This window comes from Artemia franciscana, chromosome 12 (assembly GCF_032884065.1).
Source record: "Artemia franciscana chromosome 12, ASM3288406v1, whole genome shotgun sequence".
Taxonomy (NCBI): domain Eukaryota; kingdom Metazoa; phylum Arthropoda; class Branchiopoda; order Anostraca; family Artemiidae; genus Artemia; species Artemia franciscana.
This window is the reverse complement of record NC_088874.1, coordinates 8,833,933-8,857,944: the sequence shown is the minus strand read 5'-3', so window position 1 is coordinate 8,857,944 and position 24,012 is coordinate 8,833,933. Positions and strand designations below refer to the sequence as shown.

At 34.9% G+C, this 24,012-nt stretch overlaps 1 protein-coding gene across 2 annotated transcripts in view; it reads right to left on the bottom strand.

Annotated features, from left to right (window-relative positions):
- LOC136033639 (protein fuzzy homolog) overlaps nucleotides 1-24,012 on the bottom strand; it is a 47,941-nt gene that overhangs the window by 21,228 nt on the left and 2,701 nt on the right. The window contains exons 2-5 of one of the 2 annotated variants that reach the window (XM_065714448.1): nucleotides 21,499-21,620; nucleotides 16,304-16,445; nucleotides 13,661-13,783; nucleotides 7,495-7,692 (exon numbers count right to left, since the gene is read on the bottom strand). In XM_065714448.1, the coding sequence (XP_065570520.1) occupies nucleotides 7,495-7,692; nucleotides 13,661-13,783; nucleotides 16,304-16,445; nucleotides 21,499-21,620 (585 nt within the window). The remainder of the gene's footprint in view (nucleotides 1-7,494; nucleotides 7,693-13,660; nucleotides 13,784-16,303; nucleotides 16,446-21,498; nucleotides 21,621-24,012) is intronic. The other variant, XM_065714449.1, reaches the window with a different exon arrangement.

Sequence of the window (24,012 nt, the reverse complement as noted above, 5' to 3'; positions counted from 1 at the left end):
AAAGAAAAGTTAAAAACATATGACAGAAAGCAGCTGAAGACGGAGAAGCTTTTAAGTTTCACCCTATAACAACTTGAAAGTATCAAGGACCAGTGAAAATGAAATTTGATTGATTGAATTGGTTAAGTGAAAACCCACAGAACCACAAATATCTTTAAAAATTAGGAAAATTAAGCTCAATTTTAAATGAAAAACGCTTCATTTTTACTTTTTTGGTAGTAGCGGCACCAAATTTCTAAAAAAGCAGTGTTTGTGATGAAACGTTAGTCAAAAGAAAAGTTAAAAACATATGACAGAAAGCAGCTGAAGACGGAGAAGCTTTTAAGTTTCACCCTATAAACACTTGAAAGTATCAAGGACCAGTGAAAATGAAATTTGATTGATTGAATTGGTTAAGTGAAAACCCACAGAACCACAAAAATCTTTAAAAATTAGGAAAATTAAGCTCAATTTTAAATGAAAAAACGCTTCATTTTTACTTTTTTGGTAGTAGCGGCACCAAATTTCTAAAAAAGCAGTGTTTGTGATGAAAAGTTAGTCAAAAGAAAAGTTAAGAAAATATGAGGGAAAGCAGCTGAAGACGGAGAAGCTTTTAAGTTTCAGCTTTTAAGCGATACAAACTGAATCCACCACTTTTTGTGAGTGAAAGGTAAAGGTAACCCAAAAAAAGGTAAAGCACACGGCATTGGAGAGTTGTTGGCCAGCCAACCAGTGCTTTCGCACATTCTTCTTATTTACCTCCCCCAGATCTCTCCAGGTAATCATTTAGAGCTGGGTTGATTCTTAGTTGAGCTTACAGCCACGCCAATGACCCCTGTTCCAAACGAAATAACCAGTGACACCAGGAGTTGAGCCCTTGTCCTCACTGACAAGGGATTTCAAGTCTAGCGATATAACCAGTCGGTTAGGATGAGCTTGACGAGCGCCATCTATTATTGAAATTTTTATTGCATGTCAGCTGCGTAAACCTTATGAAGATGTTGCGAACGTTTGGCCGTTTAAACAAAATGCCTTCTATATATCTTATTTAAAAATGAAAAAGAGAATGCGCGGGAAATGCGTTGGTAGAAGATATCGACAACGCAGAGAGCGCTATGATTTTTATAACGGCGACTACTGTATACCAGTAATCCCTACAGTTCGTAGAGATAGAGGCACGAAACGCGAAAGAATGATTAATACGTGACACACATAATTACTGTACATCGTTCAGAAATTATACCAACATTGAGGTCTTATTACTGCGACCAAGCTTTGAACAACTCGGATAACCTTTGTCCTATATTAAAACCTGTCACTCTAACTGCCAAAATGCATTTCCCAAGTATGATTTTATGCAGCTCCAGAACACAGATGAATAAAGTGAACGAGTTTGAGCTTGTCTTACGCATCAACTCGACACCACTAGCAATAATTGCTATTTACTAGGATATTACAACAGAAGCGGGCGCTATTAAAGGTAAACTGTACTTTTTCAATACCAGGCGTGACAGACATGATACACGACGCGGAGGCAAAGTAGGCATTTACTGCCGTGAAGATTTGCTATGCAGATAACTTAGTAACCCCTCAGATTTGTCCAAAGAAATAATCTGGCTTTGGTGCCAGCCGAGAGGATTACCGAGGACTTACACTTACATCATTCTGGCAGCAGTATATTGTCCTGAAAGCGCCAGTGACAGACATGAATTAGTGACATCCCAGCAGCATTAAGTCGACGATTTTCACAAACAATTCAGTGATCCAGACATCATAATAGCTGGAGATTTTAAACTTAACTGATAAAAAGTAGATTTCACGGATAATAGATTTGAAATAAGGGGTCGATGTTCCCACTCACGAAAGCGTACTAGACCTCACACAAACGAATCTTGAGATGTTTTATGAACCACCAGTATCCCTAGGACCACTCCAAAGTCAGACTACAACGTACTCAGGTGGAAACCAAAGAGCAAAAATCATATGTCGAAACCAATAAGTTTAAAATAGCTTACAGTCTCTACATTGAAAACTCCATCCAATATTTTGGCTTGTGAGTCGCTAATTTCGACTTTGATCCAGTCGAATATTAATATTGCCATATTGCCATAACGAATATTAATGAACAAGTCGAAACGTCATACTCAATTCTGCAGCCAAAGTACCACGAGTTTTTTTCTATCAAAGACTGCACGATTTGTGAAACGGATAAGCCATGGTTAGATACCAAGATAAAAACCATCATCAAAAGCTATGTAAACTCTATGCCGCAGAAGACACATTAAATGCGAGCAAGATGAGAAATAAAGTCGTCTCAGCCCTCCGAGCTTCCCGAAAAAGATACTTACGGGAAAAAAGCAGCACCACTCTTAAAGTCAAAGTCGCCCGACGCAACAGAAAGGCTTACTGGAAAAAATAAAGGAACTGAACTACGAATCAGCAACTAAAATGATATTCTTATTCTTTAGGCGAAATAACGCCTAAAGTGTCCCCCCTGAGAGCGAGCGAAAGAAATTTTTTAATGATGAATGTTTAGCAAGGAAAAAAGAATTGATTCAAATAGTAGAAAAAGTGAAGGCCCTCAAAGAGAGCCCCCTAAAAGTGACAGTAGTTCTCCAGATGAAAGCTACCCGGTGAGATTATAAACAGTTATTGAAACAGAAAAAAAGAGAAGCGGAAATGAGGGATATAAAACAATTATCGGAGAGTTTTAAAATGAATGACATGGAAGTATTTTGGAGGAAAATTCAAGACCCTGAGAAAAGAAAATCTACCCAACAAAAATGCCCAGTCTCAAACTGTGACATGGCCACCATATTTTGAAATAGGAAACGATACAGCACCTCTTGGAGTGCTAAATTCTATCCCGACGGAGGGAACTTGTTTCCCGCTCCAAGAGCATGACTACAGTTTGCTGGAGGAAACAAAGGAGGGAGAAATAAAAAACATTTTGAAGAATAAGAAAGGGGGCACAGCGCCGGGGCTGGATGGAATCCCTATTATGGTTTATAAGAAGTTCGCACTGTCATTCGCTCCCATACTGATCCCCATCTTCAATGCAATTCTTAGCACATGTAAATGGCCCGAAGCATGGAAGACGTCAGTAATTTTGCCGCTTTTCAAAAAGGGAAATGCGGAGGAACACTACAACTATAGACCCATATCCCTAATACCAACGATGAGTAAGATATTTGAGAAAATTATTGATGTGAGACTGTCAAAATGGCTTGAAGTGTACGAAAAAATTAAAGAAGAGCAAGGAGGCTTCCGGGCCGGATACAATACAGCGGACAGAATGTTTGTACTGCATGCCCTTTCTGAAAAATATGGGAGAGGAAAAAATAAATTTTACGTGGCTTTTTTAGACCTGCAAAAAGCTTTCGATAGCGTGGATAGGGAATTACTGATAATGGAATTAATTAAAATTGGACTACCAGGTCATTTCGCACAGCTGGTAGCTAATATGTATGGAAGTACAAAAGCAGTCGTTAGAATGTTTGGAAAAGGAGATTCAAGGATATTTGAACAGACAAGAGGTGTTAAACAAGGAAGTGCCCTGTCACCTCGGCTATTCGGAATATTCGTAAACGACATCGTAGAATTCTTGGAGAAAAGATGGGCCCCAACCGTTAAGCTCGGCAACAGAATGATTTCGGCTCTGCTGTTCGCCGACGACATGGCATTAGTAGCGAAAACAGCTCGTGAACAACAAATTTTAATTGACCTGATGGCAGAATACCTTGAATCGAAGAAACTAGGTCTAAACCTCAGGAAGACGGAGATAATGATCTTCAATAAAGGAGGAAGAAGGAATTTAGTCGAGAACGAGAAATTTCGGTTCAAAGGACAAGAGATTAAGGTAGTGGAAAAGGCGAAATATCTGGGATTTACCCTGACACCTAACTGCAGTTGGAAGGAACATGTGAGCGAAATGTCAAAGCGAGGGAAAGCAGCAGCGGGTATAATATTACGTAATGACCTAGTGAAAAAGTCGAAGTCAAATTAAACCGGCAATCCATTACGGAGCTGAGCTATGGGGCCTGGAGGCCGCGGAGAAGCTAGAATCAGTCCAGCTTAGATACTACAAAAGACTCTTCGGGCTGCACCAGACAACACATAACCAGCTAATCAAAGGAGACTTCGGCATCTTCTCACTGAAATTGCACCGGCTTTATCAAGTATTTAAGTTTTGGCTGATATTAGCCCGACTTCCTGAGGATCGATTGGCTAAACAAGCTTATAATGATTTGCTTCGAATTAATAGGAAAACTACTTGGACTCAACAAATCAAGAAATCTCTTGACAAACTAGGCTTCTCTTATTTGTGGATGGAATGAAACGGACCCGGAAACACACAATGCCTTCCAGAAATTATGCAGAGATTGAAAGACCAAGAGATACAAGAGTGGGGTTGTTTAGTACGTTCGTCGGAAACACTGAAGGAATATAGTAAAGTGAAAGAAATTTTTGGGGGAGAATATTATTTTAAGGTAAATTTACCTTTTAGATATTTAAAATCATGGATCCAGTTGAGGGGAAATTGCCTTCCAGTACATAGGGGACAGAAATTAAAAAAAAATAAGGGTACAAATGGTAAGTGTGGGTACTGCAGAAAAGAGGATAATAATTTAGCCCATTTCCTCATGGAGTGCCAGGAGCTTGAAAGTCTTAGGGATGAAATTTGGGGGGACCATCGGTTGGTGCTGCTTTCTGATATTCTGAGGTCTTCGATGCCTGGAACCATATGCAAAATGGCACGATATGTGGAAAAGGCGGGAAAGGCTCAGTCGAGCCCGAGTGAATGAAAATAAGTATTGTTTTTATATTGAGTGTGTGTTCTGTGCAGTGTTGTATTATTAAATCATGTTGTGTATGGCCGTAGGGCTCAAATAAAATTTCTTTCTTTCTTTCTTTCTATTCTAACCAAAGCCTCTGAATTTATCAAATTTTTTACTCAAATTTGCACTGCTTACCCAACCGTAAGTAACCAACAAATGAGTGACATTATTAATTGTAGTATGGATGAAATCATAGAGGTGTCGGAAATGCCACATTTTCTATGCAATCGGACGGCTAAGTATCAATTGTGCCTCATACCCAGGCGAACTTCCCGTTAAACTACTGAAAGAACACTCACTTTTCCTAGCCAAACCAATTGCAACTGTATTAAAACAGTGTTTCACTGAGCAATTATTTACAAAGATTTGGAAAGCTTCCTATGTCCATGTCATAACGAAAGCTAAGTCACCCCAGATCTGTCATCAATTGAGACCAATATTGACAATACCCAAATTAGCAAAGATAGCTCTGGGTTTTATTTACCACTCTCTGTTACAACAAATTGCGTCTTCGATAGATCCATACCAAAGCGGTAGTACGGTAGTATATCTAGTGCAAATGTGCTACTGAATCGTCAACAGGCTGGACACTTCTAACAACATTGTCGATTTACTTTTGGTGGACTACAGAAAAGTATTAACCTTATAAAACACCTGACTGCATTAACAAATCTGAAGGAGATGGGAACTAAAAGTCAAATACTACTGTTAGTGAGAGAGTTTCTGCGGGGGAGACGGCAATCATTTTATCCTTTGTCTACCGAAAATACTTTCTCTGAGTGATCAGAACTAGCCTCCGGCTACCCCAAAAGAACAAAACTAGCTGCTCGATTATTCCATGCCGTCATTAACCCAATCCTAGCAGGATTCGAAGAGAATTTAAAGTTCGTTGACGACTTGTCTGCTCTTCTTAAGTATACATTACAGAATACGGTAACAAAGAAGCACTTTGACCAGACTTTCTTCACGGACTTCATTACCCACTGTCAATCAAATGGCCTACAAGTGAATGAACAGAAATCATAAGTTTTACAATTCAATCCACTCAAGCGGGAGATTATCACCCCAGATGTGTTGTTTCCAAATGTTTTCTCTGCAATCCGTTAAGCTGCATTTAGACAATATTGCACACAAAGTTCACTACTCAATCATGAGTTTAGCAAGTATGCGCAGGTTGGGCTTCTCTGATCGCCAACTCCTAATGGCTTATACGACCTACATCAGGCCTAACTAGAATATTGATGTCCCGTTTGGGGTCCTCAAACTGAAAACACTGCTTAAATGTCAGCAGAACAAGAAGATGCCCATAAACTAAAATAGTAAAACTACTACTAAAATACTAAATAGTAGCTACTAAAACAGTATTTAGACCACGCTTCAGCAACTACAAAAGTGCTCTTGAACTCTTGAACTCTTGAACTTACCCACTTTATTTGCTCGAAGACATGATTTAGTAGTGAAATTTGGGAAAAATCTATTAGCAAACAAGAAAAACCGATCTATTTTTCCACCATCTGCACAGATCTGTAGAATTGCTAAGCATCACAATAGACTACAAACCGTTAAGTACAGTACAAACAGAATCGAATACTCTTTCGTGCCATATTTTGTAAGCGTATTCAACAAATAAACTTTTTTTCTCATTTTCTATTTCTTTCGTGATTGTGAAATTAGCATAATTTAGCGTTCATTTTTAAGTGGTATGATAGCTAATTAAATAAACGAATACAAATACGACAAAAATCTTGCTATCTGCTAGGATCAATATTAGTCAGTTAACGTTATTTAAGAACGTTATTTACGTTAGAACGTTACTACGTTATTTAAGAACGTAAAAAGGGGCATGTTACTCTAACGCTATCTATGAGAATTTTGAGGTATTTGATCAAGTTAAAACGAGTGACTGGGAATTTTTATTAACAAACAAATTTAGAACCATTGTTTTAGGTGGTTCCCACCTGACAATTCTTCGTTTTTATACATTCTTTCGCACAGTAAAATATCGTGGTTATCCAAACTTAAGGACGGATCTGACCTAACCCGAATTTTATGAGAAAAAAAATCAAACTAAAGGTTTTGATGCTCCTCAAGAAAACATTGGTATTGTTGGTACTGCAAACAAAAAATCTATAGAAATTGTAATGTGTAACAATAATATGGCCAGTTCCATACAATCATGCAAATTTATAATAGAAAAGTATTGACCCATTTTTATCCCCACTTCCGGTGACCTTTCCTGTCTTTTATTGAATAAATATATAATCTGTATTTTTATAAATAAAGATTTCTCATAAATACATTTTTATATATACAAATATAATATGCAGCAGAAGTCAACGGCTGTGAACAAATCTTAGGTGTCAACAAACTAATTTTTTTGAAAATGTGAGATTGCCTTTGGTTCTTTTATGAGGATGTTCGATGCCAGTATCCTTACTGTCTCCCTCAAAAGCAGTGAATTTTCCACTACCCCTGAATTTTTGGGGTTTCCCCACTTTTCTCTAAAATAAAATTAGGTTCCCCAAAAACTTCCGAAAAGTGATGGTAACGGGAAGTAATTATTTTTATTTTGTCTAAACACTCGCGTATTTACGAACTTTAATTATTATGTCCATTCATCTTTTGCTAAATTCCACTTTCGCTAAATGTTATTGACAAACATTAAAACCCATCTCACCTGTGGACTTTTAATATGAAGATAAACAGGTACATCTTTTACTTCTGCGCGTTTTTCAGTTCTCATATAACCAACAATCAGCGCTATCTCTTGGCCAGACAGTGACCACCAATCATCTGTGGCAGCAGCTATTCGATATGAAGCAAATAAACACACATAAAATGACTGGATTTCCGTCGCAAATTCCAATACTGTTTGCTAGAAAAAGAACAGAAAATAGATGTATCTACTAGCTTTGTCTCTTCAATTCCCTCGCTCGGGCCTTTAGCCCTCACCAATGACCAGCACATGCTTTAGACACCCAAAACAGCCTCAAGTTGCCTCGCCACCGGTGATTTACGACTGATTTACGACAACCAGTGATTGTCAAATGTAGAAATTACAATTTTTTCAGGATACTTTAGTAGCATTGAGAATAAACACACAAGAGAGCTCAAACGAAATTATTTTTGGTTCATACTGAATATCCTTTATCATTCCTTAGTCAAATCGTACGTTTCTTATGACCCGATTACATGGATGATAGCTTTCCCCTTTCTTCTAAAATCACTTTTAAAAGGTGGTAAACCTAGGAATACTAGAAAGGAGAGGCCATTGGCCACCAGACTCTTGTATCATGACAGTAAAGCTAGGAATACTAGGAATACTTTTTTTTCCTGTGAGTGTTTTTGAAGGTATAAATTATTTTTGTCATGACATGCTAATTCTAGCTCCGGCTATTGCAGTGAATAAATATATTCTATTCTATATATATATATATATATATATATATATATATATATATATATATATATATATATATATATATATATATATATATATATACATATATATATATATATATATATATATATATATATATATATATATATATATATATATATATCCAGACGTCAAATTTTCAGGTTAATATTGCAGTTTTTTTCATGGTTTTGAAATAGTAAGGTTAGAAATACCATTCATGAAGCTTATCGTTTAGCATCTAAACGACTTACTTGATCAAGATTCATATTTTTCTGTAACATCTTCCCAGTCCCAGTTTGATCCCCTGAGGACCCTTCCTTAAATCCTATCCTTCGTGTGTGATTGCTCTTGATCATCTTCATAGCCCAATCAATACCCAAATTCCTTTCACTCTCACGCTAAGATCACATTTAAAATCCATGACAGCGCGTCATGCTGTTTGGATTAACCAGGCTTGAAGTTCAACTGGACTAGCCAGAATCGACTCAAGATATCCCTCACTTGGCATCTTTAAAAGAACAACAAACAATTTCTTGGCTTCAGTTTTATTTATTTCTCTCCAGATTTCGTCTTCCTTTATTGGATTTTTTATTCGCCACAGTTTCTGGGTCAACTGTTTGACGCTGCGCTTACAGATAAATAAATTTATATTTTTCTTTTTTCTGTGCCCCTCTGTTCGGTTTTTCTCTTCTGGCTTATTTAATTTCACTTTTCTTGGACTATTTTCAAGCCCCATCAAGATTCATCAATTTCAAAGAGTGGTCCAGAATTGTCCTTGTCATTTTTCCTGATAAATAAAATGGAGGATGCTAAGATGGTCCGATTAGAATAAATTAGACACGTTCAAAAATGAGAAAGATTTTTATTTTGTTTTTATTTCTTCCTTAAAGACTTTTTTTCTTCATTTTTACTTTCCTTTTCAAAACTTTTTTTTCTTCGTAGTTTTCAACACTGGTACATACAATAAAGAAGTCGAACAACATCAACAGGTGCCCCCCCCCCTTTTTTAATAACTAAAGCATAGCCTGAGAATGAATTAGAGGTTCGAAAGCATGTCATATGCGCCAATAGTCATACGGCTACCTAACCTTTCAGCATCCTTTAATACCGTATATAAACTCCTTAAAGCGTGGTAGCAACCAAGACGCGGTTGAAACCCAGACTGAAAGGAGGCCTGACACACTGTTGTCGAATATGTTCAATAATTAATAACCCAAAAATCTTCAAGACGAACATTGAGAAAGCGGTTTTCCTTTTTTAAAACCGGAGTTACAACACCAGCACATAAGCAATCAGGCACAACTCTTACTGTAAAAAACTCTTACCACAAAAAACTTCTTTTTAAGCTTCGGTATAACCCCTTTAATCAAATTACCTCCAATGATTACCTTCTCGGATCTAGCTCGACTGTTCAAAAACTCCCAATTCCTTCATCAAACGTTTTAATCTACGGACCATCAGGAGCATAAAACTAGGCAGAAAAATGAACCACCTACTCAGAATCAGGTTTTTCTAGAGCACTAAAATCAGTAGATCAACGGGGGTGAGACCTTCAAAGCAAATTTAGATCCTCGGCTATTTTTGCCGCCAGTTTAGCTTTGTTATTGGCAACACGATAACGGAGCCCTTTAACTACCCAAAACTACCCAAAGCAACACAAGATCGCACAGTCTGCAATTGGAGCCTGTGAAGATGAAGATTGCAAGATCTAATTCTTACCATCATTCGTTCATACCCCGGGTCATCAGGATCTGGAACAAGCTGCCATTATTCCCAGTCCAAAAGATGAAATCACTGGAAGCCTTCTCCAATAGCCTAAACATTAACATACCATATCTCGAGACTTTCAACGTAGGACGACTTTAAATGGCAATCGTGTCGCAGTCGATCCGCTCTTCGCCCGACATAACATTTTTCTTTTAATAAGGTGTCAGTTATGTGAAAATTTTGTATTGAGAGGCGTGACAAATAAATTATTATTAGTATTACTTACATAACTTTCTTTTCGTGTGAATACGGACGGCATTTACAACACCAACTCTAGGCCTATCATACTCTTGCCATATACGCAACAATACTTTAGCCTGGGAACAAGCACTACCTAAAATTGGATTTCGAGATCAATAACATTTCACTCGAGACTTGCGAACAGGTACAGGTGCCTGATCAGCACATATTATAGCATGAATCATTTGTTCACAACAAAGATTAAGCTGTAAACAAAGCTAAGGCTCGTCCATAACTGCAGAAGAAGATTGAAGGAGGGGTAAGGAGCTTTTATTTTAGTCAAAATATCATCACAGACCTTCCGGAAAAGTCCTATATCAGTAGGATCCCAAGATTTACTGACGGACCATTTAGAATGTAGGGTGGCCCCTGGAGAACTAGACACTGGAATACTCACCATAATAGGTATGTGATCCCTACACAAAAAAAATCGTTCAAAACTGAAACTACACCAACAGACTCGTTGGAGAATAGAACAGGAGGATCGATTTTTGAAGTAGTGTAAGCTACGGATATGAAGGTAAACTGTTGATTTTTCGGAAGCACTTGGAACAAATTAGGAAACATCTACTTTACGATTTGAGCAAAGGGGCAACAATCACTTGATAAATCACAGTTGAAATCACCAATGATGAGATATCGTGGGAATGAACGGAGCAGTTGGTTTACATATTTAGCCAACTTACGACATGCGTTAATAAACCTCATTTCTGAGGTCTGATCGCCATAAGTGGAGGGTAAATAAACATTCACAATAGCCGTAACCAATGTAACTAACAGCAATAAAACGAACTTTCGAACGTAAACATTCAAATTTATACATGCTCAAGACAGCCAACCCTCCGCTAGTTCGGCTCTTTGGTTTTTGAAGAAAAGCAGGATATATCAAAGTAGAATCAGCACGAGATATTTGTATTATGTTTTTGCGATCCGGTAGTAAAAAGTGTTCCTGTATGCACACTACGTCATGCTTTTCAGCCATTTTTTCAAGCAAGGCAAGCTTATTCAGGACGCCACGATTTATGTTCCAAGATACGGTTAGTTGCCATTTCTGTGAATTTGCTGGGATTAACAGCTGTGTTTTCTAGAACGGCATGATATACAACATAGACTATTAGTGCAAGGGGATTCTTTGTTATGTCCGTGTCTGGTTTGCGTACAGTGCCCACATATCTGGGGTACTTTGCAATCTTTTGCCACATGACCATCGTCTGTGTGGTAATTTGAGCATCTTCGGGGTAGACACCGATATTTTTTGACATGAAGAATCTCGTATCCAAGTTTAGGGAGAATTTTCAGAAAAATGTGTTAGATCATTCTTAGAAACGAATGATAATTTAAAGGTTATTGAAAGCCCACAATGTTCGGCCTTGATGCAGTCCGACCTAATATTGTCTACAAGAACTTTAAAATCTGATTTACGACGACTAACTTCAATCTTATTTCTTGATGAATCCGCATTACATACAGGATCAATAGCTAATTTACAAGCTTCAGGAGTCACCAAGGATTTAGGGGGATTTTCACCTCTACAGAATACAGTAGAGGGGCTACATCAGTATTTCTGTCCAAATCAGGGATAGCCCTACACAATGACCTTGCCTGAATTCGGTTAGGATTTCTTCCATCTTCCTGAACATTTGATTCACCGTAGAAGTGATGCACGCCGAAACTAGTTCAGTACCCGCCGGGACTTCTGAAGGGTCCCAAGTCATAAACCTGGGAAGTATCTTTTTCTCTTTTGATTACTTATGAAATGTTTTTGCAATATACATGACGTTACTCTCATCATTAAGGTACTTTACACATTTATCATTGCAACTGCTCTAGTAATAGATTTCCGCCCTCAAGAATAGTTTCTTCAGGAAAAAACTCCGCACTGCTCTTGACAAATTTATCAGTTTTCACGCCAGCATAAATGCTTCGGCTAATAAAGTTTAGTATAGGACAATGCAAAAATTGATCGGAAGCCATAATTTCATACCTAGTCCACGCAATGTAGTTGTGAAATAATCCAACATAATCCTCAATTAATACTCACTACATGAGAGCTGACTGAAAACTGAATGAGTACAATTTTATCATGGGTCTTTTTTGCTATCTAAATTCATTTGAATGTGACTTCGTTCACATGAAAGAGGTATTTTCAAAATTGAGGCTCTAAATGTAGTCAGCTAAAGGGTGTAAGTCCCGCCCATGACCCACCAAAATATTGCCATGCCCCACCGGTGGGGCATGCGTCCATCGTTGGGAAACACCAAAAACAAGAAGAACAATAGGGAATTTCTTAAGACAGTGGGAGACAAATTAGAATGAATATTTTGGCCCTATGTCCAAGGGCCGTCCTCAGCAATACAAATAAGAAAAAAAAACTTACGAGAGGATAAAATCTACAAAAATAAAATGAACAATTTTTCAAAACAGTCCCAGCATCCTTACCTCAGCGAAGTTCAACCAGGACTGAAAAATAAGTTGTTATGAAACGAGGCAATTCAATGAAATGAAAGAAAATGATTTAAAAACAGGTTTTTAATGCCAGCCTAGCTTTTTTCGCTGCTGATCTTATAGGTCTATTTGTGACAGGTTCTGTGTTAATATCTATTAACATCTGTGTTTTTTTTTTAAATATTTTGTAAGGTCATTATTAATTAAATTTGTGTATAAAGCATTCAGTGAATATTCTCCTAAATCCCTATTTAAGGAAATATTATTATTAATCTTAAGTCTGATTTCAATTGCTTCTCGAACTACTTGCTTTATGCCTAGATCATTGCTAATAATGGCAGATTCTTCAAAAAGTATTTTGTGGCTAGGATTTTCGAAAACATGGCTACTTAAAGCAGAATCAAAAGAAACAGAAGTAATATTATTAAAATTCAGAGCTTTGGTGATATCATCTTTATGTTGTTTTAGGCGTTTCTGGAAATTCTGGTGGGTTCTCCCTACATAGAATTTGCCACAGTCACATGGTATTTGATAGACAACTCTTTGGCGAGTAACTGGAGTCTTATCTTTACCAGAATTTAGGAGATTTATGATTTTCAAATTATTGGTAAATACAACATACAGATTATTTTGTGTGCATACTTTTTTAAGATTTCTAGTGATTTTTGGGATATATGGGAGGTAAATTATGTTTTGGGGCTTATTGGGATTTTCACATGGTAACATGTTTTCGAAAATGATGATCACAACAAACTAACCTATCGAATCAACAAAGTTATTTCTATGTCACATACGGGGAGGAATCTTGATACGACTTACATTTAAATCGAAAACTTTCTATGTAAGTTGTGTATTAAACAGAAGATAACGAAAAATATTATACAAAAGTTAAATAACAGCTAACCTGTTGATAGAATATAGAACACAGAAACAGAACAACAGAGCGTTGGACAAATAAAATGCAACATACCTGTAAAATACGTTTATCCGAAGATATCATACAATCAGGTGCTAAAGTCGCATCCACACATAATTCTCTGTTAAGGTCATCAACAAAGCCTTTGACAATCCAGTCAATAAGTGGGGTGCTGGCCTTAAAAAGGTGAAAAAAAAACTATCGTATTAACTATATGACACACATTTTCCCCTTTTCAAGCCTCAAATACATAATATACTGCGCGATTTTGAATGAATCCATACAACTAAAGCAAAAGGCATGAAAAAATGCCTGAGGTAATGACGGACGAAAATGAAGCACAACGAGATCTCCGGCTAGGAGACATTAACAAATATCACAACGAATTCCAAATGAAAATAATGGACAAATAAATCTGCAATTAAAAGATAAGCGAGACAGATGATCACATCGAATCGTAATTAGGAAAGACACAAGAGTGTAAATCACATTGAGTTCCAGGAGAAAACAAATCCTATAAAATGTTTGTACTTTGATGCATCAACAGGAATTCTTAATTCAATTTTGTATTGCAGATTTGATACCTTATGACTTAAAACTAAGGAATAACGAGATCTTTGAATAGACTGCAGTATGAAAAGACATTAAATTGCGTAAAGAGCAAAAACATTTGTATATATTTTAACAAGCTATTACAACAATTTAAAAACCTTAAAAAAGAAAACCAAAAGTTTGAAGCTTCGTAGAAATCGTTGTTAGAAAAATATCGCTACCGAATCTCTTTTCTTACAGGTATAAGCAATGTCTTTTTAAGACGTGAGAAAAACTTGAAAATTTTTTAAGTTTAGTACAGAATCGCTAAAGTTACTATGTAAACTGCAAAAACATTTACAGTGCCTAAGCAATAATTTTAATGTTTTAATTCAAACTAGAAAAATACCTGAAAATTTTAAATTGTTTAAAGAGCAAAAAACTGGTAATTGCAGAAACATTTGAATTTATTTTAAACCAGGGATTACAACAATTCAAAAACCTTAAAAAAGAAAACGAAAAGTTTGAAGCTTAGTAGAAATCGTTGTTATAAACTTAACTTGCTTTAATAATCAAATATCTTTGAAAAGATGCGTATGAAAAGACATCATACTGTCTCACATTGTCGCCGGATAGAAGACAAGCTACAATGAGAATACATATATAGAAATCGGCCGCGTGCCGGGGCCCCGGCGGCTAAGCCACCGGGCCAGGCGGAAAATAGATTGAAAAAATATGCTACGTGATTTTTTCTTCGAACGATACATCTTAATCTTAGTTTTAACCTGAATCAATGAAGTAAAATTCTTACTGAAGAGCTTTTTCCAAAGTAAGCAAATTATTGCTCGTTTTCAGAAAAAGGCGGATTTTATTGCTCATCTGCGACCGGGGATCCAGGGGCCGGCGAAATGGTTTCTACTTCTTTTTTTCAGAAAATTGAAGAATTTTTTCTCAGAGAACATAAAACTTGATTGAAAAATTTGCTATTTTATAATTGTTATTTTATTACAGAATTTTCTTTCCACAGAGCCAGTATTGGAAATAAAATGATACTAATGAGAATACAAGTTAATGATGTATAGTCGTGCAAGGACCTGCAGTCTGGGTGAAAAATCATAAATTTTGTTTAACAGGGCCATTGCCGTATCAAGGGGGGCTAGGGGGACCCCCCTCCCTGAAATGTTTTTCTGACTCGTAAAAGCGTAACAAAAATGGATATGAACAAATTCTTTATGCATTTTTGTGTTTTTTTTTGTGTAAACACCCCCTCCCCCGAAAAAATTCTCGTATAACACACCAGCCAAAAAGGAAATTCCTGGATATGGCCCTGACGGGGGCCAGGAGTCGTGACACAAAAAATTATTTAAAGCTTCGAAAGATAAAACATTGGTTTGTAATCCCTTTCTGCCGCAGAGAAATTCGTTTCGCATTTGAAACTGAAATATATTTTTTTTACAAATGAGTGTACTTTATTATTTCTTTATCACATAGTATAAACATTGGATAATATATGTATGACAGATAATGTGAGGTAGCCATAAGACCTAATCAAGAATTTGAAAAAAAAAGCTTGGAATTCCTTGAAAATGATGGCAAATTGAAACAAAGCCCCACTGGAATCACCATGGTCGAAAACATCAAACTGGAGTTTTCGAACTTCCTTGAAAAAGGAAGAAAATCGACTTTTTACATTATTAGCAGCGATATCTTCTTTCTTTCGTTGTTAGGCAAATTACCAATTATTTTTTTACCACCAATTATTAACAACTGGATTATTGTTATTATCAAATATTATCAAATGGATTATTATTATCAAATAGGTTATTATTGTAGACTCAATAGAAGGATGCTTAATGATGAAATGGCGCGTTATAGTTGAGCGTTCCTTTCCAAAATAAAATTCAATTTTCTTTACTCTTTCTTCAATGGTAAATTTATTCATATTTGAATTTAATTACAATGATTTAATTACAAATCCAATGATTTAACAACAAGATCCTGAAAAATAAATCAAAAAAATTTACTGAAAAAGTTTTTTTTTAAAGGTAGAGTGACTTATGCGCCACCCTGTACACGACAACTATTGTTACTAATAAACCAATTTATTAATGCAGTTATAACTAAGGGCAACAAAAGTAATTTGATTTAAAAATATAAGCTAATTACCTTGAGATTTTTCCTAAGCAATTCCTGGCTTCGCATTGACTCAAGCGCATCGGAACCAACGTAGAAAAGTAAGGCATTATAAATGAGATCCAAGTAAGGGTTTAAATTCCCAGAATAGCCATTAACAGCTATCACAATAATGCTGAAAACATACAAACTATTAAAAATATCTACTTGAATATATCTAAGCTACAATCCCATAAAACTCAACCTTTTGTAGCCCCAGTTTTCAAAAATAAATCCCCAGTAGGCCATATTTTAACAAAATTCATATTTGAATTCAAGAAAATGATTTAATTAAACTTTCAATTTAGTAATATTTAAATAAATTTTATTGTTTTATTAAACACCATAATTAAAATCTTAATGTCATAAAATGGGTGAATACTCCACAAGTTATGCTGACGATCCAGGTACTTGACATCTTCTTGTAGATATGTAAAATGTGAGATACCCGAAATTACATATTAACATTTAACCTCATTGGTATCAACACCAGCAATAGTTGACAATACCAACAATATCAGGAACAAACAACTGCACTGGTTTGGCCACGTCAAACAAATCTGTCAAGCAACCTTTTGAAAATCCCCATTGAAAGTTCTTTTCATGGCCTTTATTGACAAGGTAGGACGCAAGAAACGTAGAGGAAGAATTTCACCAGCGCTAATTTGCTGCATATTGCCACATGCGTGGCAGCCAATATACCACATGCTGCACAAGATAGAGAGACGTGCTGAGTCTTTACCCACAAGCTCACAGGAGAAGGGGACTCAAAACGTCCTAGAAGACTAGCTGAAAATTAAGTAGTTGACAGCAAAGTGGCAACAACAATTTTAATTTCTAGAATTTTATCCGCACGTCTTGAACGACATTAAGTGTTTATCTAAGAGCTTCGGAGTTTCATTTAAAAAATGAACCTATATTCAACAACAAAGTCACGCTAAATCTCCAAGTAAATAAAAATAAAACAATTAAAAACCAAAAAGAATGACAGCATTAGATGCTAATCGATGGATTGTTTCTCAGCAAAGTCAATTTCAAATTTTAAATTTACAATCTTGTTTTGCCAGTGTCTCTTTTGTTTTCAAAGGTGTAGCTGGCTAATTGTATAAGTGAGTATTAACAGTAAATATATATATATATAGATACACGTTAGGTTGTTTTACTTTTTTTTCTTTTTTTTTTTACGCTGAAGACGCCTAGTTGTATACGGGCGAAATATTAGTTTGATTGTTGTTCTCTTCGTTTTCTTCATACTGGCCATATACCCGTTAGTCATTTCCAGATTCATTTCTTTGTTTTGTCAGGGCTGGCAAGTTCAGCTTTAAGTCTTTTTTAAATCAAAATAAAAACGTCTTTTCGTCCCATACCTATCTTAGATCGATTCAAACCTAAAAATTACATTTTTCTTAGATTTTTTGTTAAGCTGTAATTACTTGTTTAGTCTGTCCCCAATGGCTCCTAAGGGCTTAAAGCACAAATTATATCAAAATAAAAAAGAATTCGGTTCTAGAGCTATATTAGATATATTCACACCTGAAAATCATGACTTTCTGTGACGTTTCTTTTTTGTTCTTTCGGAGGTTTTTAGAAACTAATTTGGAAACTAATAAACAAAACTAATTTGTTAAATTTGACAATGCTTCTGACCCATAAAAACTCAAACATCACCAATCCATTGACTCCCATTCATACCTTGAAAGGAAATTAGACCTTCTTAAACTATTTGGTTGCATATATTTTTGCCCTACACTTTGCAGAATTTTCATTGAAAACTTTCAGAAATTTAGAAGAAAAAAAAAACAAATTTTTGTTTTAGTGTTATTCCCGTTCACCTACGAATGCCTTTTGCCTGAGTAAAGCACAGAATTCAGAAAACTATTATCTTAAGACACAAAGACAAGGTAGAGTATTTGCAATTATAAAATTTTTGTAGACTGTTCTACTATGGTTTTGGTGGCAAGATGTATCTTATGGGAGCTAGGAATTTTACTAAATCAGTGCTTGCTTTTTTATCGTTTATCTTTATATATAGTTGGCCAAAGGATTTTATACTAATTACAATATTCTCAGGGGGATTAAGATAAAAACTTGGAAAGTCAAAGCTATAAAGGTTAATCATTGTAGAATTTTCTTATGTATTTAAAGCACTGATTTTCTCTGCTGCAGCTTCAGGCATTTCTGTGACAACTCATGTGCAAATTAATCCCAACTTAATGCCACGTGGCTAAAAATCATTACTGATAGTGACCTGAGTAACTAAAGAGACGGTCACAGTAAATATTTGGCATTTAGCAGCCTACAAAAAAGAATGCATCTTTGTCTTTTTCTTCTTTGGTCGGTGGGCTTTTGAATTGGCATAATTTAGACTTTTTCTTTCTTTCTTTGCTCTTTAACAGCTTGAATAAACCATCGTTATCGTAGGACACAACGATGAGGTAGAGTATTTTCAGATGTGAAATTTTAGTAGACTCTGTTCTACTATGGTTTTGGTGGCAAGTGGTAGCTTATGGGGGCAAACAATTTTACTAAATTAGTTATTTAAACGCTGTTTAATAGCTCAGTACTTAAAACTGTGGCCAATGGCCGGCTCAATTTATATTTAAAAAAAATAGAAATAAACTTTCAAGATTATGAATATGAATTCCAGTTACTCAGTTATATGGAGTCCCAGTTACTCACTGTATAAGAGTAAACAAAAAAAGAAAAAGCTAGTTATGCCGACTCAAAAGCGACAATCCCCAAAAAAAAAGAAATAGATTCATCCATTGTTTATTGACTGTTAAATATAAAAATATTTACTGTGACCCTCTCTTTACCTACTGTGGTACTATCAGGTAATTTGTTTAAGTTGTGATTTATAGCCACGTAAAAATTAAATTACTTGCTGATTTAGTTGTCACAGAAATACATAAAGCTGCAGCAAAGGAATTTTAGTACTTTAAACAGAAAATTTTACAATTTTAAAGAAAATTTTAAAGAAAACTAATTTAAAACTAAATTAGAAAACTAAATTTTAAATTTTAAAGAAAATTTTACAATGCCTAATATAAATAGCTTCAACTTTCCAAAATCTTTATCCAAATTTCTTGAGAATATTGTATTTAGTACAAAACTCCTTGTGGTAACTACATATAAAGATAACAATAAAAAAGCAAGCCTCCCAATTTTTTTTTTCTCGACATCTGTAAATAATGTGTAATACTATTTTCGAAATAATATTTCCCCAGAATAGCATTCTTCCCTTCAAATAAGGTCTCTGATAAAGCTGAACTCATTCAAAAACATGCCTAAAAGACATTTTTAAACACAAAAGAAAATTTTACAATGCCTAATATTAATAGCTTCAACTTTCCAAAATCTTTATCCAAATCCCCTTGAGAATATTGTATTTAGTACAAAACTCCTTGTGGTAACTACATATAAAGATAACAATAAAAAAGCAAGCCTCCCAATTTTTTTTTTCTCGACATCTGTAAATAATGTGTAATACTATTTTCGAAATAATATTTCCCCAGAATAGCATTCTTCCCTTCAAATAAGGTCTCTGATAAAGCTGAACTCATTCAAAAACATGCCTAAAAGACATTTTTAAACACAAAAGAAAATTTTACAATGCCTAATATAAATAGCTTCAACTTTCCAAAATCTTTATCCAAATCCCCTGGAGAACATTGTATTTAGTACAAAACTCCTTGTGGCAACTACATATAAAGATAACAATAAAAAAGCAAGCCTCCCTATTTTTTTCTCGACATCTGTAAATAATATGTAATACTGTTTTCGAAATAATATTTCCCAAGATTGGCATTTTTCCCTATCAAATAAAGTCTCTAATAAAGCTGAATTCTAATCAATCATTTTGAAAGTAAGAAGGAGAAAATACAATCCTGTATTTTCACAGGAATCTTTTGTAAATGAGTGGTGTGCTTTAATTTGTCACCCAGCAATTAAACTTGCCATTTTCAATCTAATACTATTATTTTTCAATAATTAGAAAACTTTAACATTTTAAAAGTGATTAAAATAGGATTACACTGATTTAACTCCAATCACAAATATTAAGGGTTGAAAAAAAAAACTAAAAACTGAATTAAACATACAGGAAATTGCACTTTAAAATCACAAGCTTCTCTGGTAAATTCATCCCGCCAAGCTGTCAGAAATTTCCCAACATAACTTATCATACCAGGTTTTCCTACCGTGTTGTAACTTCTTTTGGGTATTTATTATCTTGATACTACCTCTTCCAAAGAGTTTGGGTAATTTACAAAGAGTTGCAACTGGCGCTAGTGTCAACACGAAAACCTAAACGCCATCTAGTGTTTGGTGACACTTGACATTTTTTTCACTATAATAATAAAAATATTTTGTTGTCTGTCCCCCCCCCACACCTCTTTGATTCTGTCTCATAAAAAAAGAATAAATAATTATAAGGGATATACAATGAAGTGAATAGGTCCAAACCTGAAAGGTCTAGGGACTCCAATCCCAACCTACCTTTTCCAAGAGTTTCTTTCACAAGGAGTAACAACCCTTGGAATAAATATACCCATGAAACTAAAATGGCTATGAGCTGGGTTGAACTCAGACAAAATATGATGAGATATGTTGGCAGGGGAGGTGACACAAAATAAAATTGTAGAAATGCATAAGGACCAAATAAATGGACTGCCAATCAGGCGAATGAATAGACCTGTCCAATCAGATAAAATTGTCTAACAGTCTTGTCAGGCTCAAAAATAGTCTCCAGAACTATAAAAACGTTCGTAAAATTTTATTTACTTGTTAGGTTTTTAATTTTATTTTATCTTTGGTTTTTACTTACTTTTTGGTTATTGTATTTTTCTTCTTATTCTTTAAGGAGAAAAACAAACTGGCTATTGTTTTGTCTTGTTCATAGATCTAGCGAATTCTTTCATTTCAAATTACCAAAAAAATATTACGGAAATATTTCTTGTATGTTCCATATAATTAACCATTTTCTTCAAAGCCATGTTTCCCTCCCATGAAAACAAAGCTTTTGTAAATGAATGCTTTTTATATCCTATGACCGAGATATAAATAGTTGCATGATAATAAAGTAAGGGATTTTGGGATTGGACTGATTTTTTGCAAAGATCAGATTGAATTTTCCCAAAAAGTTAAGGGGATTTGATTTCCCTATTCCAAGAGCAAGGAAAATATGTTACTTGTCTTTAAGCTGTTTCCAAAGAGTTTGGGACATTGCTCCTTTGGCATTTTGAATTTCAGAGTTATTTGAGGAACAGTATGAATATATGCCAAACAAAGTACCAACCACAGCTAATGGTAACTGAAAAAGAAAATATCAATAAAAATGTCATATTCATCTAGTTTCTTTATACAATATTCTTACAGTTTAAAAAATATATATTATTACATTTTACACAGAATTTTTATTTTAATTGCATAACATCAACAAAAAAGAAGAGAAAATCACTGTAATTACCAACACTTTTGCATTTGTTTTATTTATTAACATTCTAATTAAAATCTATTTCGTTTTCAATAAAGCGCAAATGACTCTGGTCTTTATAAGGCTTAGGGGGTGTTTACCTTCTGCCTATGGTAATTTCTGTTCGTTTTAAGTTTAACTTGATTGTTTGTTGCCAGAAAGCCTCATCATTTACTTAATGACGTTTTACAGTTCTTAGCAATTAAAGCTTACATTTCCTCCACAATCTTTTGATCCAAAAATGTTTTATCCTAATTTTTGATCTATTGCAATTTTTTTTTCTATATGCAATTTTCTTTGAGGATTGAACTGTCCAGGAGGAGAGGGGATTTAACGCGAAAGGTACTTTCCATGGGAGAATTTTCCATCAAAGGGAAGAGCAGATTTTCAGCATTATTTAAAAAATAATCAGAAACTAATTTAAAGAAACAATTTTTTTCAACTAAAAGTAAGGAGCAACATCAAAACTTAGAATGAACAGGAATTATTCAGCATATGAGGGGAGCTATCCCCTCCTCCCTTTATGCTAAAATTTAACTTTTTGTCCCAAATCTCTCAGAACGACTCTTCAAACGCAAGGGCCCTTTAAATAGAAAACTTTAGCCTAAAGAGCAAGGTATTGAGGAGGGGGCAGCTCCCCCCATATATGGAATAATTTCTTTTCATCTTGAGTTTTAGTGTTGCTCCTTAATTTCTATTCAAAGACCTTTTTTTATTTACTAAACCAAAAACCAGCAGAAATAAAAATTCTACAATAATTCAAACTTAAAATGACCAGAAATTAACATTGAAGAATAAATGGAACCCATAACAAACATCAATAAAAAATATTATGTCAAACACAAGGATAATAGACAATAATCAATAAATATGTTGTTTTTCTGCTCGTCTAAGTTTTTGATATATCAACGAAAGGAAACAAGATTGCTATCATTCCATAGCTGAGATTTAGTTCCATTGATTAACTGAATTATTTTTTCAATTTAGTGTACATGGTCATTTAGATTGAAAATACATTGAACTTTAGTCAAAATGCTAAAAAAAAGGATAATTTTTCTATCTTTACGTAAGTTTAAATCATTCTTCAAGACAAAGCCTTAAAAACACCAAAATTGTGGCTTGGCAAATTGATAGATCCAAGACTCATGAATCAAATCATGTAAAAATTTTGTAGTTCTGGTGATTGTCAGAGCTGCCGGCTTGAAGAAAATTCGCCTGTTTCACAGAAAATATGTACCTTAAGGAATAGCCAGAGGTAGGCCTATTTGTGGTTTAATATCAAACTGATGAAAATTCTTTCAAGAAATACTGCTATATGATATAAAAAATGTATTTTCATCTAAAAAAAAGTTAAATTTCCAGACTTAACCCTTTGTCTTAACCCATAGTCTACCAACATGAAGGCTAGAAAAAAATATTTGAGCTTATCATGCATGCTAGTAATACCTAGATATCAAAGCTATCCATTAAAGCTGTTTATGGATGTCAAACCAAAATCCTGACATCATAAAATGAGGGGAGGTAACTATAGATCTACTCCAAAAGAAAGTGGACAAGGAGAATGTGTTATCAAGTTAGCCTTGTTAACAATTTAGCCTTGGTCAGGAGTAAATCCAGGGGGTGGCTTTTGGGGCATATGCACCCTCTAGAAAGTTGAAAGAAACACTGATTACAGGGGTGAAGGGGAGATAAATACCAACAAGAGAGCCCACGTTTTTTTCAAGCAATCCCCAAACTTCAATTTTGTATTTGTTCCTGCCCAGGGTGACCTTCATATAGAAAATAGACCAATAACACCTGCTTTACTGCAATTCATATACATAGTTCTCACATGACCACTGCAAAAGCATCTTTTTGCAGAAAATGAAGATGCATATTAACATCTTCCTACAGAAGATTAAGAAGCACATTAGCCTCTTGATCCAGAAGATTAAAAAGTACATTAACATCTTTTCACAGAAGATGAAGAAACACATTAATATCTTTTTGGAGAAGATGAAGAAGAATGGTATTACAGAAATGATTGGTGCAGGTCAATATCTTTCTGTGAAATTTGACATCTTCAGCCCACTTTATTTATCAAAATAACATTGTACAATTACACTACTTTCAGCAACACTGTAGAGTTTTGGCTCTTCTTGACAAAGCATTATAAAACAAAAAAGATACGACTTGCTAAATGATAACAAACAAATATTGGTCCAGTAAGAGAGGCACAGTTTAGCCGGCA